Below are 17,018 nucleotides of genomic sequence, written 5' to 3' on the forward strand. Positions count from 1 at the left end.
TACACCCTCCGGTCACTATTATAAGCAATAATGGGAATGGATTGTCTCCCGTTAAAATTCCTCCTGTTTTCTCCTGTGGGGCAATCTCAGCCCTCCATTCTTTTTAATGGCAGATCAACGGCTTACAACAAAACCAATTAAAATCAACATAAATTATGTCTATTTCATTTCCCTCACGTGACTCTTCCTATAAAAGATCATAACCCTGTCATCTTCAACAACAACAAAATCAGTGGTTTCAAGCAATTCTCAAGACATGATCTGAATTAGTGTTTCCAAGCAATTGTAACTATTTCCACACATGTGAGTCTAAAATAAAAATGATAATCAACTAATCAGAACTAGGTTAATCAGTTTATTTCAACCTCAGAGACAACCCAACCATTTTGCATCGAGTAAATTCAAAATTGGGTTAATTAGAACAACAAGAAATGGAAAGCATTTGTCAAAAAAAGAAAAGAAATTGAAAGCAACCTTAAACAACATCAAAAAATATACACAGAGAATGTGAGAAGGGAGGAAGAGGGAAAATAGAGAAGGATGGTGGAAGAACACCACCGTTGGTGCACCAACAAACAGATCCACCACTGCTTCAGTCGTAATAATGGATTTGTGAAGAAGGGGGTGTGAGGAATGTGTGAAAGGAAAGAGACAAAAATTCATCAGTTTTTGTTTTTTTAGGAAAAATCCAGCAGATTTAATTGGTTTTATTGTAAGTCGTTGATCTGCCATTAAAATGAATGGATGGTTAAGATTGATCCACAGGAGAAAACAAGAGGAATTTTAACGGGAGACAATCCATTCCAAGCAAAACTTTGTACTTTAGATTCATTCATTAAATGATGTATAGGGCCTACAATAAAGACTATATACATCATTAAATGAACTAATCTAAAATGCAAAATTTTGCTTATAATAGTGACCGGAGGGTGTACGTGTTTAGATCTTATATATAAAGGGTTTTGCTAGAAGACATCTTTTATGGAGGTGTCTTTTAGCAAGTTATTCTATGAGCATTTGCTAAAAGACACCAACTAATTTTTATGAAGGTGTTTTTTAGCAAAGTTATAACTAAAAAGTGGAAATCACACCTTGAGATGTGACTTGCTAAAAGACCTTTCATGGGTGGCTTCTAGCAAAGCAAAGCAACAGGAAGACGAGTGTATGTGTTATTGGAAAAAGAAGTGATGAGTTCCACTAAAAGGGATCTTTTAATCTCAACCATTAAATTGAATCCAATGAACACAAATAACTCCTCTCATCCTCTCATTATAACACTTCTCTCATTTGATACACCCTATATATATATATATATATAGAGAGAGAGAGAGAGAGAGAGAGAGAGAGAGAGAGAGAGAGAGAGAGAGAGAGAGATATGTTGTATTATATAAGACGTAAATTTTTAATATATTTCCGAAGGTATATGCCATATTTTTTTTGACGGGGTTTTTAACCCTACCTCTTAGTTGCCAGTTTCCACTCAACATGTGATTCACAAATTTAATCAAAAGAGTAAGAGTATAATACATTTCAGCATGTGTTTATCGTTACTATAACTATTGATATATGAAATGACTAATCATGGTATGTATTGTATACTACAATGAACTGGTTTTTTAAAACAAATTTAATCAAAAGAGTAAGGGTATAATACATTTCAGCATGTGTTTATCGTTACTATAACTATTGATATATGAAATGACTAATCATGGTATGTATTGTATACTACAATGAACTGGTTTTTTAAAGGATACTACAAATATTGAACTTGGGCTGTACAAAAATGTATAATATAAATATAGAATAAAAGTCAATTTAGTATAACCGATCACTCTCCCACAAATTTAATTTCTAAACTATTAGAATCAACTAAGAGCTTCTTAAACAATTATCCTGTCCCAGGGCCGTTCCTATGAAATAAGAGGCTCGGTTCTATTTTTAAAATAGGCCCCAATAAAATCAAAACGCAATTCTTTTTGTGTAGCCAAGCTTCATTAAAAAATCAAAATCAGAAGAACTTTTAAATACGAAACAAAACAAAATAAAATTAATTGAAACAGAGGTGAAATTTACCTAACCTTAATGTCACTCCTACGTCGTAGGAATGGGGAAAACGAATGGTTTATGCGAAAGAGAAATAATGGTTGTGATTTTTTTTTTGAACAAATCAAAATGATATATATATATTAACAAAGACGTTACACTTCCCCGCACAAGGTGTGCTAAGGAAAAGCAACGCTCAAAAGTTTACAACAAGATGATGCCAAAAAAGCAAAGACACCAACGAAAAAATTACAAGCTGAAAAAATAATTACAAGCTAACACCCATACAACGAAGAGGGTGTTGCCACCAATCATGATAACAGAAATGAAATGACGGCCATTTAGCTTTCAGCCACAAAAAAGAATGCAATTTGATTTTCTCAATGAGGACGGAGGGATGTGACCCCGTATTTTTGAAGACCCGGTCATTACGATCCTTCCAAATCACCCAGACACAAGCAAACCAAATTACTTTGCAGACACACTGAAAGCTTCGAGGAATACCTGGTAATAACGAGAATTGAGTATGATGCTCCCTCACCTGACAAGGAAGCACCGTCGGTATGCCTATCCATTGACGCACATATAACCACACCGTATTGGGCACGTGACACTCTAAAAATAGATGGCTAGCTGACTCTGGTTCTCCGCACCCATAAGCACACACAGTATCATCAACCTGAACAATTCTTCGCCGCAACAGATTGTCCTTCGTGGGGAGACGGTTGAGAAGAAAACGCCACACAAACAGAGACACTTTTGTCGGAATGAATCTGTGCCAAACATCATCAACCATGCTTCTATCTACTTGATCATTAGTAGTTAACAGACGGTATGCTTCACGAACTGTATAACCATGAACAGGATCTAACTGCCATCTCCACGTATCAGAAACATTTTCCTGCAAAACAATGTTATGTAATAATAAAATACACTCCCTCACACTATCCTCCTCCCATGCTAATAGACGCCGCCTCCACACCCAGGCACTCCCTCCATCCTCCCAACCCCTTGTCGCCATTTCCTCCACCGAACATTCCTTATTCACCGCAAGATTAAAGAGCCGAGGAAATTGAAGGCATAAAGGCCTGTCCCCAACCCATCTATCAAGCCAGAATAAAGTAGTACGACCATCACCAACAACACGGCGAGTGTTCTCTTCAAACCAGTTACCCACTCCAGCACCCACCCCACTACGCAACAGACACAAATTCCTCCACCACGAAGACCCCCATCTCCCACCCTCCTGCAGCCGCCCCCTACCTCACCATAACGGGCCTTTAAAACGCGGTACCAAAGGCCCTCCTTATCTATCAACATTCTCCAACACCATTTACCTAGCAAAGATAAATTAAAAGCACCCATCCTCCTAACCCCCAACCCTCCATCCTCCTTTGGGACACAAATAGAATCCCATTTTATCCAAGCAATTTTTCTACAATCCTCACCACCCCCCCAAAAAAATGATTTAAAAATTGATTCAATAGAGGAGATTATACCTGTGGGAGCCCTGAAGAAGGAAAGAAAGTAAACCGGGAGCGAAGACATGACAGATTTCAGTAATATCAAGCGACCTCCAATAGACAAAAATTTATTATGCCACAAGGACAGGCGAGTCGTAATACTATCAACCACGGGTTTCCAAAAACTCAATTTTCGTGAATCCCCACCAATAGGAAGCCCCAAATAAACAAAAGGAATGGAGCCCCTTCTACAATGCATCACTGAAGCCGCCTCCGCTAACCAAGTATCAGATATATTAACAAAATAATGGTTGTGATTCTTTCAATGGGGGTGGGTATTATAATTTTTTTTGAGGCCCATAGTTTTTAGAGGCTCGGTGCAGTAGCGCTTCTTGCACTCCCCAAGGTCCGGCCCTGTCCTGTCCAACTATTTAGTTTTTGAGTCAACAAAATTGATTGTTTTTCATTAAAATTGAGAGACTAAATTGATTTATTTTCCATAATTTAAAGATTTTTTAGTTAATTTTAATAGATATATTATGGACTAAATTAATAATAAAGTGATAATTTAAAGACAAAATATTAGTAACTCTTTATTCAAAATACATTGAATTGACACCATTTTACACATGCACATATATGAATCTAGGTGCATGCATGCGCCCCATATGTTACCTGGAAGAAGAAGAAGTAGAAGCCGCATGTTGTTCTCAACTGATATTGGGCGGGCGCATGATGAACCGACAGCAAATACGTAGGACATGTAGTACTACAAATTAATTAAAGTTTCCAACCCCTTAATCACAAGTTAAAGTTTCCAACCCCTTAATCACATGCTGTTGATTCTAGGATGTTTTAGGTACGGTTTGGTTTGGGTTTAAGGCTAAAATCATCATAAATCTAAGATATAAAAAGTATGTATATGAGTTTGATCCGATTGATTTGAGTTGATTCGGTTGTCGCAGTTTTTGGTGAGACAATATTTCTTTTATTTCTAACATTTAAATCGAGTTGAAACAACTTATTTTTCACAATATTTTAAATTTTATCGAACATTACAATTTCATTTTCATCCATCAATGTTTCCATCAATATTGATCAAATTATAAACATGGCCCAAAAAATAACCATCTTCGCTAAGACATGCAAAATGCTCATATTTTACATTATGTGAAAGTTGTCATTGAATTTATATGACTTAAGATATACCTAACATAAACTGTAGTGCTTGTAACATAAAATAAAAGCACATAAATACAATTTTGAAGTAAAAAACAAAAAAGAAATTGAACAAGAGAAAAAAATATGTCATTCTATAAAAGATCTCAATGAGTTTCTATGAGCACGGGAGTGGGGGACATAAGTTCAATTGATATTTCCTTAAAGTTGCAATTTGTTTTGGTTGTTAAAATAGAAACCGCAGACATAACCAAACCGCACGATTGAGTGAAAAAAAATGTCTGAATATGTTGGAATAATTCTCGAACACTTGAAATTATTGCTTGAAAAAAATTAGAGCACGAACACGAAAAATTGTTAGATAAAAAAAAATTAAATTGAGTCGCGGCTATGTCGCTTTCTTTAAAACCGTTCGCGGTTCTGCCTCAAAATGCAACAATTCTACGTTCTCTGGATAAAACAACCCTCCAAACTTGAGTATTCTCTACACAAAGAGAACTCACCGAAACAACACCCTAAAATTACTAATACTGCTCGAAATACTCAAAGAATTTAATAAGTTCTCTTCTTGTGGACGATACTTATGTTGGTTATGACTCACAATAACCCAACAGTTGTCGAACTTGGTTTCAAGTTTTGTGAGCAAATGTTTTGTTGTAACAAACTTAATAAGCTTTAGCCTAGGGGTGAGTGTTAAATAAACTAGAAATCAAATGTCATACTCCCTCCGTTTCAAAATGAGTGTCGTTTTAAGTGTTTACACACATATTAAGAAATGCAATGATTAAAAGAAAGAGAATGGTTATTTTACCAAATTATCCTTATTAACTATTGGTTAGTTTTAAAAGTAATACTTTGGAAGTAGTGTGCAGAGTATTAATTGGAGGGTACAATTGAAAAGAAAAAGTTATTATTGCATTGGAAACTGAAAGTGACATTCATTTTGAAACAAATTTTTTTAGCTAAAGCGACACTCATTTTGAAACGGAGGGAGTAGTTTTCTAGTTTTCATGTCAATTACTCCCTCCGTCTCTAAATAATAGTCGTTTAAGGTTTATGCACGATTATTAAGGAAATGATTAATTTTGTTGATTTTGATGGTAAAATTAGTTTCATTTACTAAAACACCCTTATTAATTGTAGTTAGTGGAGTAGTTAAGTTGGATGAAATTCAATAAATAAGGGTATAATAATGGAAAAAAATAATAAATGTTGCATTGGTATTCTAAAGTGGCAGTTATTTTGAGAAAAAGAAAAAGTGGTAAAGAGACAATTATTGTGAGACGGAGGGAGTATATTTAACTACCATTAATTGTAATTGATTTTTTTTATATTCTAAACAAGGCGTAGTCTATCTAAAAAATACAATATTTCACACATATCTCGCTATAATCTTTAAGTAGGAAGCAAATCATCTCTTTTTAATTTTTTATGGATCAAATTATTTATTTTTAATTATTGGTTAGGGTCTAATTGTCCCTTATTCGACGGTGGTTTAGAAAAGGATTAAGTTGTCCAGCTTTTTTTCAGGAACTGAAAGTTTTTTTTTTTTCTTTCTCAAGGACTAAGTAAGTATCTAGCAAATTTTCTAATAAAAATGGATGTTAATCATTTTAAATATAAATAAAAAGCCGGTCCAATTGGCCCACATCTCAAAAATTATTGAGTTATCAAATTATATACTCACACTCCTTCAAAAAAAATAATTATATACTCACACTTAAATTAGTTCGATTCAACCAAAGAGTGCTTCCGCTTACTTACTCAGTTTTCTTTTACAAAACAATGGAAAAATGTTCCCTACACTTCGCTCATGCATTAGAAAAAAGGATTTAGAGTGAGAAAATGAAAGAGAATAAGACTATGAAACTTGCCAATTTTTTGTGCATTCTGATGGGTATAGATCAAGTATTTATAACGCACGATACACCACTTCACATACGAAAAGGCAATCTTTCATCAAGAGTTGTAATTATTTTATATAAGAACTTTTGACTTAAAATATATATTGGTTCACTCTTACTCCCTCCGGTCACTATTATAAGAAAAAATCAACTTTTTAGATTCATTCATTAAATGATGTATTTGGTCAATAATATAAACCAAATACATCATTTAATGAATGAACCTAAAAAGTTGATTTTTGCTTATAATAGTGACCGGAGGGAGTAGTTATGTAATACTCCCTCTGTCCCTTAATACATGACCTAGTTGACAATATACATTATTGACTTAACATACTTTGACCATATTTTTCTACTAATTCACAAAGATAAATAATATCATGTAAGATGTCGTTGGATTCGTCTCGCTGAATATTTTTAAAATATTAAATTTTCGTAATTTTGTTTAGTAGAGAATTGAAGATATCAAAGATAAAACATATGCATTGATATGTGTGTTGGAGTCAACTAAGTCATCTAATATGGGACGGAGGAAGTAATAATGAAACAATATATCTAAATCAAAATTGTGAGGAGTTTCAACTATTGGAACTCAAAAACATGAGAAAAACACACAAATCAGAGGTTTATGATAGTCTAGAAATGGACATGTTTCCCGGACAGGCACCTAGTGCCCTATCTCTTGCGCCTAGCATCAACACTTGATTTTGTGCTTTTAGTGTGCAACGCTGTTTTCCGTCAATTTTCTTGTGTTTTTCATATGTGATTGGTCTTGGATCTTTTAATGAGTATCTTATGATTCCATTATAAAAGAGAAATTTTGACAACCATTTTTTGACAACTTTTGAACAACTTTTTCTCTCATACTCACATTTATCCTCTCTCTTCCTTTTTCTCTCTCCATTGTTTTTGACCAATAAGAAGTGAAAAAAACAAGGTTGTCAACAAAGTTGTCATCAAATGAATGTCAAAATATCATTACTCTTCCATTATGTTGGAAATCACTCACATCTAGAGATAGGAATATGCCAAACCGCCTGTCAACGGTTTATAACTCGACCTATATTTAAGGTCCGTTTCGGCCTAACTCATTTATTAGCTCAAACTTCTTTTTTTTTAAAAACTCATTAATTTAAACAGACCAAGCTAAGGCTACCAGACCTACTAGTTGGACCCATATATGTGTAATTATATACACTTCATTATAATAAATTGTTGGTTCCTTCATATTTTCAATACCACAGATTCTTATTTTTTACATTTTTATTTTTTGCAATTTAGGATTTCCAATGAGTTACAAAACTATTGGTACTACTATCTTATTTCAATGCCAACGAGTGCAGATACTATTGAGTATTACCCTATTAATCTTTTACTATGGTCATTCTCATCTTATTTCAAATTACAAAGTAAGGAACCATATCCCCAAAATAAATAAATAAAAGGCAATAGATCGGATCTATGTGATACACGCTTATTGAATATACATGCAATATATGTTTACAAGTGGAAAAAAAAATAGATGTGCATGCTTTTCAAAAATTTATTTACCTATTAGCCTTTTAGGAATATATGCTTATTAGCCTTTTTTATAACTAAGTCAAATGTTTTATTTAAATGTTTTAGTACTAATTAGACTTTTAGACAGACTAATAGGTCATACCAAACTTTTAAAAGTCATACTATGTTTAAAATAAGGCTTAATTACTCTTTTGGTCCCTTAATTTATTTTTTGGTTTCGTTTTGGTCTCTTAACTATTAAAAGTTTCGTTTCGGTCCCTTAACTTATTTTTGGGTTTTCTTTTGGTCCCTTAACTATTAAAAGTTTCGTTTTGGTCCCTTAACTTATTTTTTGGTTTCGTTTTGGTCCCTTAACTTATTTTTTGGTTTCGTTTTGGTCCCTTAACTCTAATACATTTATCCTACCATACAGGACAAAAGTGGTTGACAAAGGAAGAGTAAGGGACCAAAACGAAACCAAAACGTAAGTTAAGGGACCAAAATGAAACTTTTAATAGTTAAGGGACCAAAACGAAACCAAAAAGTAAGTTAAGGGACCAAAATGAAACTTTTAATAGTTAAGGGACCAAAACGAAACCAAAAAGTAAGTTAAGGGACCAAAACGAAATTTTTAATAGTTAAGGGACCAAAACGAAACCAAAAAATAAGTTAAGGGACCAAAAGATTAATTAAGCCTTAAAATAAAGCCTTTGACAAACTAATAAGTTGTGCTAAGCTTTAATTTTTCAACTAAGTATGACCTATTTAAGCAAAATTTGATTCGGTCTGGTTTATTCCCACTCCTTCTCACACCTAAAAAAATGTTGTGTATTTATTTCATCAACTGGCCACTTAAAAACCAAAGAGTGATATTAAAGATGAGTCTTGTTAACGAGTGTCTCGGGGGCACTCTTTAAGGATCCCAAATTTAGTAATTATTCTTTTAAAATGTCAATTATTACAGTTTCTAATGCATTGAATACACAACTTTTCATAAAAACTTACTACTTAAAATGTTTAAGGAGTGCATCGGGGGCACTCGTTAACATTTCTCATTAAGGGATTAAATATAAGAAAAATGAGTAGGGTATTAATTTAAACTATAGTGTTGAAGAAGATGTAACCAAAAAAGTGTGGAACAAGGTAAGCTGGCGCTGGACTAAAAACTCAAACCTTCTATTATGAAATTGAATTTTGTTTGGATTGTCATTTAAATTGAATAGGAGGCCCGTGTAAATAAACAAAGTCCTCTAACTAAAAGCTATAACGTGACTCAATCAATCTTGCAAAAAGGTCTCTTGGAAACTTAACTCAGTTGGTAAAGATAATGCATAATATATGTAAGATCGGGGTTCGAACCTCGAACACAAAAAAAAAATCTCACAAAAAAGAGAGTACAATTTTTTTTGCACCATGACCGACGAACATGTGATTACGTGGTTCTAGCGAATTAATGAGATTTTTTTTTTTAGATAGACGAGATGTCAAAGTCATCATAAACTCACACACACAAAATGGAGGTACCGGGGTTCGAACCCTGATCATGAAATCCTGCCTAACAATTTCGGCATTTTTGTCAGTTGAGTTAGGACTTATGAGACGAATTAATGAGATTTTAGTCCCTAACAATATCGTCAAGAATTTAATTTGTATAAATTGATAATGTAAAACCAATCAAATTACTCAATGATGTCATTTTCACCTTGATTTAATTCCTATGATGATGTTGAAAAAAACTTACGAGATATAAGTCCCTTTTTTCCCGTGGATAAGGGATATAAAAAAAAGGTGTAGATCCAACGAACCAAACATAACATCCAGAAACAATGCCTGGTGTTTTAAGATTATTAACTCTTATTTTCTACTGTTCTACCATGTGAAATTTCCGGTACATAACTGTCCGGTTTTTGTGGCAAGGACCGTTACAAGTGAGTAACATCACAATCACAATAAAAGTTCAACTTGAGTTTTGTCTCTCCGACACCTTATGAATAACGTTTTTCCTGCCACAATTGAAGCGCTTCTATATTTTTCAATATTAACAAAAACAATAGTGGATATACCCAATCACTCAATGATTTTAAATATGAAAAATGCTATTTATCACGATTGGCTTTATCCCGAGAGTGTCCCGACAGTGTATTTACACTTTATTTGTTAACTTTTTAATAAAGGTGAGACGATGTATAGCATTTTTTAGAGGATGTGCCTTGTAAACTTATATGTTGAAGCACTGACTTCCATTTTGTTAATCTAAATTCTCTATGTGTCATCACCTACAAAGAATACACAATATTTCAAAGCTTTTGAAGCCACATAAGGCATAGAGATACATATTTCACCGGTGCACGTGTTGTTTTTTTCTTAGTAGCTATATAAAGAAAAATTGATCAAAAAAGTTATCATGTAGAAGAAAGAAATATATACAAAACAACATTCGGGAAAATTTCGCTTGAAATTCCATCGCGATGTATAGCATGCCTCTTTAAATATATATATGTAAAAATCAAATTTGAGGGAAAAAGATAAACTGTGGGGCATTTGTTTCGCTTACACACAAATTATTCATACATTTTTTGAGAATGACAATGTGAAAATTTTGTTCGTGGGTATTTATTTTTAAAAATGTTTGACATATAGCTTGACGTTTCTGGTAAAATTGAAAGTTACTTTTAAAAAAAAAAAAAATTCTATGTAGAATTTCATGGGAGTACACGGTCTCAACTTCTCGCATGGAAATAAATCCATTAGAATAAAGGAAGTTACTTTATTCTTCAGATAAACTTTTATATCCAGAAATAGGCCAAATACCTCACCGGGTCCTTTAAGTTTCATGTTTGTTTTAGATAGATCCTTTAAATTTCTAAGGTTTCAGATAGGTTCTTTAAGTTTGGAGTTTGTTTCAGATAGGTCCTTTAAGTTTCTAAGGTTTCAGATAGGTCCTTTAAGTTTCAAGTTTGTTTCGGATAAGTCCTTTCTATCAACCTCCGTAAAGCCAAAGTTGATTTGATAGAAATGACCTATCTGAAACAAACGTGAAACTTAAAGGACCCACGGAGGTATTTGACCCCAGAAATATTTTTTCTCAACTTTGTACTAAACATGAGTATAGTCATTCTTTAACTATGTAATTTCGGGAATGTCATTCTTAAACTTGAAACAAATATATGTAACATTATTAAGGATGTGTTTGTTTCTATAGTGACAAAATAAATTTGTTTTTAAAATTTATTAAGTCCATTCTAAACTTTTTAAGGGTAATATAACTTCTGAGTATGCCTCTTTGACTCATGTAACATGGTCACTTTTTTGTTTGAGACTTTTTGAAAAGAAAAAAAATATTTTGTCCTAATAACTTAATATTCTTAATATTTTTATGTCAGATGTCACATTCTCATCCAAAGTAACCTAAGATATTGAGAAGGTGACATCGAAGACTAAAAATATCAAGAATCTTAAATTACAAGAATAAAATATATTTATTTATTTTCAAAATGATTGAAACCAAAAAGTCATCATATTACATGAACCAAAAATGCATATTACCCATAAAAAGTTTAGAATGGATTTATTAATAAATTTTAAAAACCAATTTATATTGCCATTATATAATTCAAAATGAAGTTTTCAGTTATCCTTGTCACGTCATCTAACTTGAATGAGAATGTGACGTCGGAGATTAAAATAATTAGAACTTCAAGGGATTAAAACAAAAGTGACCATACATGAAACAAAAGCATAAATTATCATATTTTTAAAATGTTGCCCTAGTGCAAAATGTCGTAAACGATTTTAATGATCCACAAAGAAGAAGTACAAGTTTATAAGAAAATTTATGCAAGCTAAGCAAGATACAGCTGGACCTCTCGATTCCCTTAAAAAAACTAGACCTTTAGAAGAGAAGAGTTGTTGGAGAATAGCATAGAAAACAGAATTCGATTGTATACAAATTGAGGAGTATATATACAAGTTTACAACTCTTAAATTTATAAAGGACTAGCTGGGTTATAATCTCTCCATTGTTTATATAAAAAAAGTGGATGGTTTCATTTGAAGAGAGAGTAACACAAATAAGAGATTACAATGCGTTTTATAAGATTAAAAAAAACTATTTTAAAATTGGATTTCACCGATCTTTTTACTTGGACTTGTCTCTCTTGTAAATGAAACCTAAAGAAATGGAGATGAGCTCAGAGTTGTTTGCAATCCCAAAATCTAACCACTTAGGTTTATTAAACATCAATAATGTGTTTTTTTAGTAGCGATTCTTTCGTTTCTATGGAAAATACTTAGGGCACATGTTAAAGATTAATGGATAGTAATTTTGTCTCAAAAAATTGTGTATTCAAATTCTTAAAAGCACAAACATTACTATTTTCAATACAAAATTTCTATTTTACGTTCTTTAACATGTGGCCTTGAGGCATACTAGTTAACAAGACTAGAGAAAAAAAATAGAGGGTTCTATAATTAAGATGTTCGTTGCCTAAAGACGTGTATATTACTAGAAATAATATGCACTTAAAATTTTAGTATAGAACCTTTCATTTCTATCCAAAAGCACTCTTATGAGATAGTAAGAGATCTCTTTTATGTTAACAAGAAGTCATGAGTTTGTATTCAAACGTGAGAATGCAACGATGTTAAATCTCTTGAATGATAGTACTGGCTCGTTGCGTGTAGTGATATCTAATTTTTTTAAAAAAAATTAAACAAAATCACCTTACTATCTAGAGTTAGGCATGCCAAAGACAATTATAGTGGTGGCAATATTTGCTCAACAAAAATCAATTGAACATTTTTTTATTCATGACCACAGTCCACAGGGCTCATTTATTATTGACAATTAAGTTATGTTAGAGCATCCACAATGGAGACATCCATTTTTGGGTTCTTAAATGGGTCCCACGTGTACACATCACTTATTTATAATTTTTTAATAGTAGTACCTAATAAGAACTCAATCTCTCCAACCCAGCATCTCACAAAAATTTCTTAAATGGGACCCACTAATCAACTATCAATAACTTTATATCATTACATTTCAATTTTTTAATATTAAAAGAGTGAGGGACCCGCTTAAAAGTGGGGGTCTTAAGTAAGACCCCGGGTCTTATAAGACCCTGGAAAAGATTCTCCCCAATGGGGGTACCTAATAGGTACCGGGTCTTAAATGGTTAAGACCCTCCCATTGGAGATGGTCTTAGAGAAAAAACATAGAGGTTGATGAGATTAGACCGGTCAAATATACATGTACTGGTCTCTCTGCATGGGAATGAGTTAATGGTTAAAGATTTCAGCTATTTTATTTGTATATGCCACAATATGTTTATATATAGGTCTGTCCTCTGAGTTTATGTGACAGACCAACTTTTGCGACTGAGTCCAACACTGATACCTGCTTCTGCTTTTGAGTATCATCATCACCAACACCAGAAACAGAAACCAGTGTTTGCCTTTCCTTCTATCATTTTCAAGAGTCCTCTCATATCTTGATAACTCATATGGCAGCTTTTTCATACCAATACCAACAACCCTTTCTTGTTGACTCTACATACTTCACCAATATAAACACTTCTCTTCCTTCTCATCTTTTTCATAATCATCAAGAACTCTCTCTCAGTAATCACGAAACTAGTTGTGTTGATCAAAACTCTAAGAATAGCATAAGTAACAACCAGAGTGCTGAATCATCCATGGTAGTGGACAATCTTGAAAAGGGTGAACAAGTTACTCAGAAAGCTGTTACTTCTATGGAGAAGAAAAGAAGAATCAGAAATAAGACTTCTTTGAGTTGCCCCTTGTCTAAGGTAAATTTGATGCAGTTTTTTTTTTTTTTTTACCCTTTTTTGAATATGTTTCTATATTGTTTCATGTTATTGATTTTCTTACTTTGTGGTATTTGTAGGATGTCTCAAAAGAAGGGAGAAGCAAAAAACAAAAGAAGAGTAGTGGTGAGGGGGTGAAAGGAGAGGAGAAGAAAAAAGAAGAGAAGAAGGATCAAAAGAAAAATATTGAAGAAGTTCCAACTGGTTATATCCATGTCAGAGCAAGAAGGGGTCAGGCAACAGATAGCCACAGCCTTGCTGAAAGGGTATGCAATACAGTTTTTGCCTATGAAGCCCTAACGCAAACACAAACACCGAACACAACACCGACACTTCCATCAGTGTAGTAATTTTAAAAAATTGAATGTAATAACATGTGTTAGTGTGTTGTCAGACAAAAGTGTCGGAGCTACATAGGTTATTACAATTTACAACGGAAAGGGAATTCCTCAATTTCCTCAAAGTTCATAACTCATTGTTAATAAATGTTGCAAAAAAATTGGATTTCAGGTGAGAAGAGAAAAAATAAGTGAAAGAATGAAGATATTGCAGCAACTTGTGCCTGGCTGTGATAGGGTGAGTCTTCATTCCTTTAATATAGATATCGGACATAACATTGATACTGACACATTGACCCTTGTAATAATTTTCATTGAAGAAGTTATTGTATGTATCAATGTTGTATCGGTGTCAGGCACTAACACCTATCTAGTATCGGTCACGCCTTCAATTTGAAATATCGGTTTTAAATAGGTTTACGTAGGCTCTTTTCACAGCCACATTTGATTTGGTTTCATATTAAATAGGTAACTGGAAAGGCCCTTGTGTTGGATGAAATAATCAATTATGTACAGTCCTTACAAAATCAAGTAGAGGTAATGCTGCCAAAAATATAAAAGTTGTACTTTTGAATCATTGATTCATAAACCAACAAGCTTAACTTTATAAACTTCTATATTTCTGATGCAGTTCTTGTCAATGAAGCTTGCTTCAGTGAATCCAATCTTCTTTGACTTTGCAATGGACCTAGACACACTCTTGGTTAGACCAGATCATCAGGTGAGGAAATATAACTCAGTAATTAATTTTCATGTACTTGAATTTATATTAGCTGACTCAAACAAATTTATTAATGATGAAATAATGAAACTCTGTTACTGAATTTTCAGAGGTTAAATAGCATAACATCACCATCAACACCAATACCACATGTACCATTGTGCAGCTCCAACCATGCCACACCTTTTGCTGACACAATTACCACAAGCTTCCATCCTGTTAATAATGACTATGTTTTGGATTATCCAACTTCAATTTTTCTTCAAGGGCAGAGGTCAAATACCTTCTTTGAGGTACCTTAGATCATAAGATTTTGATACTATATGATTATAATTGGCTCATGAGATGTCAGGGGATACAATTATGTAATTAGCATACTAGTAAGTTTGATAATTTTTGCCATTATTTTTCTAAATATAAGTCCAATACGGTGCTTCCCTTTAATAACTTCAACAATTAAATATATGTATACAAGTGACCAAATATCAAAATCGATCTCTTGCACCTTATCAACAAGTCTCTACATTATGGATATTTTGAAATGATCCTTGAAATTGCAAAATGTTAATCAAGTCTATAACACCTCCTTGAATATCAAGATTCATCTTTACGCTTGAATTTGTTATCAAATGGATCTCTGACATTATTCACTTAGTTCAAAATGAACCACTAAAAATATCAACTCAACATCGTTACAGTCCCTCTAATAACGCAAGGACAAATCTGATTAACATTTTGCAATTTTAGAGGGACTATAACGCTGCTGAGTTGGTACAAACCTGATTAACATTTTGCAATAATTATTAAGTAAAATATCCAATTTAGTCATTTTACCAAAACATAAAGTACTTTGATCATTTCCTTATTATGATGAAAAGCTAGCATATATCATTTTCAGCACACTGATGGACCATTTTGGGACGTAGAAGAGCAACGACAAAAGCTTCTTAATCCATATGGATTCGGCAACAACACATGTTCCTTAAATTAATATCAATTTCACATATCTGCCCTGCAAGTCTACAAACATGTTGTAAGCTTTCAAATCATACCTTGTAAAGAAATATTTATTATTAAAATATTTTCAATTTTTTCTTACAATGTACTAACCCTTTATATTTTAATCTTTTGTAAGGTGTTATCTTTTCTAGTATAGATAGAAGGAAATTCTAAACAAGTAGAAGAATGGGTGAAAAGAAGGGTGTTATGCTATGCACGAATAAATCAAAAAATGATCGATGGTTTGAATGAAGGGATTCTATCTGTTCTATGGCATGGTTCCTAGTCCACCAAATTAAAGTGACATATGAACATGATGAATAAAGTGTAGTAAAATTAATGGATGAGGAAGCCAAAAGGACAGAAAATGCCGACAAAATAAGACCATATCTTTTTCTAAGATCCTTTGTTCTAATAATAATAATATTTGACTCTAAAGTCTTATTCTGTTGCACAAATTTCAAGACACTCTGAATATGAATGAATGAATCCTAGAGATATCATATCAGGAGGACATTGAAATCTATGTAAATTATTACTATGTAAATTATTACAGTACTAGTAACAAGATTGATTCTTGTGTTGTGGTGTGGTGGTGGTGACAGTTATTCTGTTGAGACAGTTAATTTTCTCACGGTTATTGAGAAATGATTAATGGCTGATGCAACTGAACAGTATTTTGACTAGACATGCCATGCAATTTTTTTGGTTTAGTTAACTTCATGTATATTTGAAGAATCTTCAGAGTTTTGGAATTATTATGGACTTTTCTTTTCTTTTACTATTTATTATGGAAGCTCCTAATATGGACCTTAATTTTAAGGAACCATTGATGAACCTCATTAGTTTACCTGCTATAACCTGTCCACAATTTTTATTATGAACCATTGGATTTTGAGCTTAAGTTATTAACATTCTGCTTCTGGTCTCTGTGTTGTTCATGTATTTCTTTGTCTATCTCAAAGTCTAAAATCTACTTTGTGGGTGTTTCTCACCTTCAAAAACACCACCCCATTTCTTCCATTCTTGTGGGTCTCTCCCTC

The 17,018-nt window shown here is 33.0% G+C and overlaps 1 protein-coding gene across 1 annotated transcript; it reads left to right on the plus strand.

The window, feature by feature from the left end:
• Positions 1–13,452: 13,452 nt before the first annotated feature.
• Positions 13,453–16,740, plus strand: LOC146934060 (basic helix-loop-helix protein 80-like). The gene is made up of 8 exons (XM_085705902.1): positions 13,453–13,899; positions 13,998–14,183; positions 14,428–14,493; positions 14,724–14,792; positions 14,887–14,976; positions 15,087–15,269; positions 15,875–16,009; positions 16,112–16,740. The coding sequence occupies exons 1-7, from the start codon at positions 13,594–13,596 to the stop codon at positions 15,965–15,967; spliced, it is 993 nt and encodes a 330-aa protein (XP_085562028.1). The 5' UTR covers positions 13,453–13,593; the 3' UTR covers positions 15,968–16,009; positions 16,112–16,740.
• Positions 16,741–17,018: the final 278 nt, after the last annotated feature.

This window comes from Medicago sativa, chromosome 4 (genome assembly GCF_051527215.1).
Source record: "Medicago sativa cultivar Bolivia chromosome 4, Bolivia_mono, whole genome shotgun sequence".
Classification (NCBI taxonomy): domain Eukaryota; kingdom Viridiplantae; phylum Streptophyta; class Magnoliopsida; order Fabales; family Fabaceae; genus Medicago; species Medicago sativa.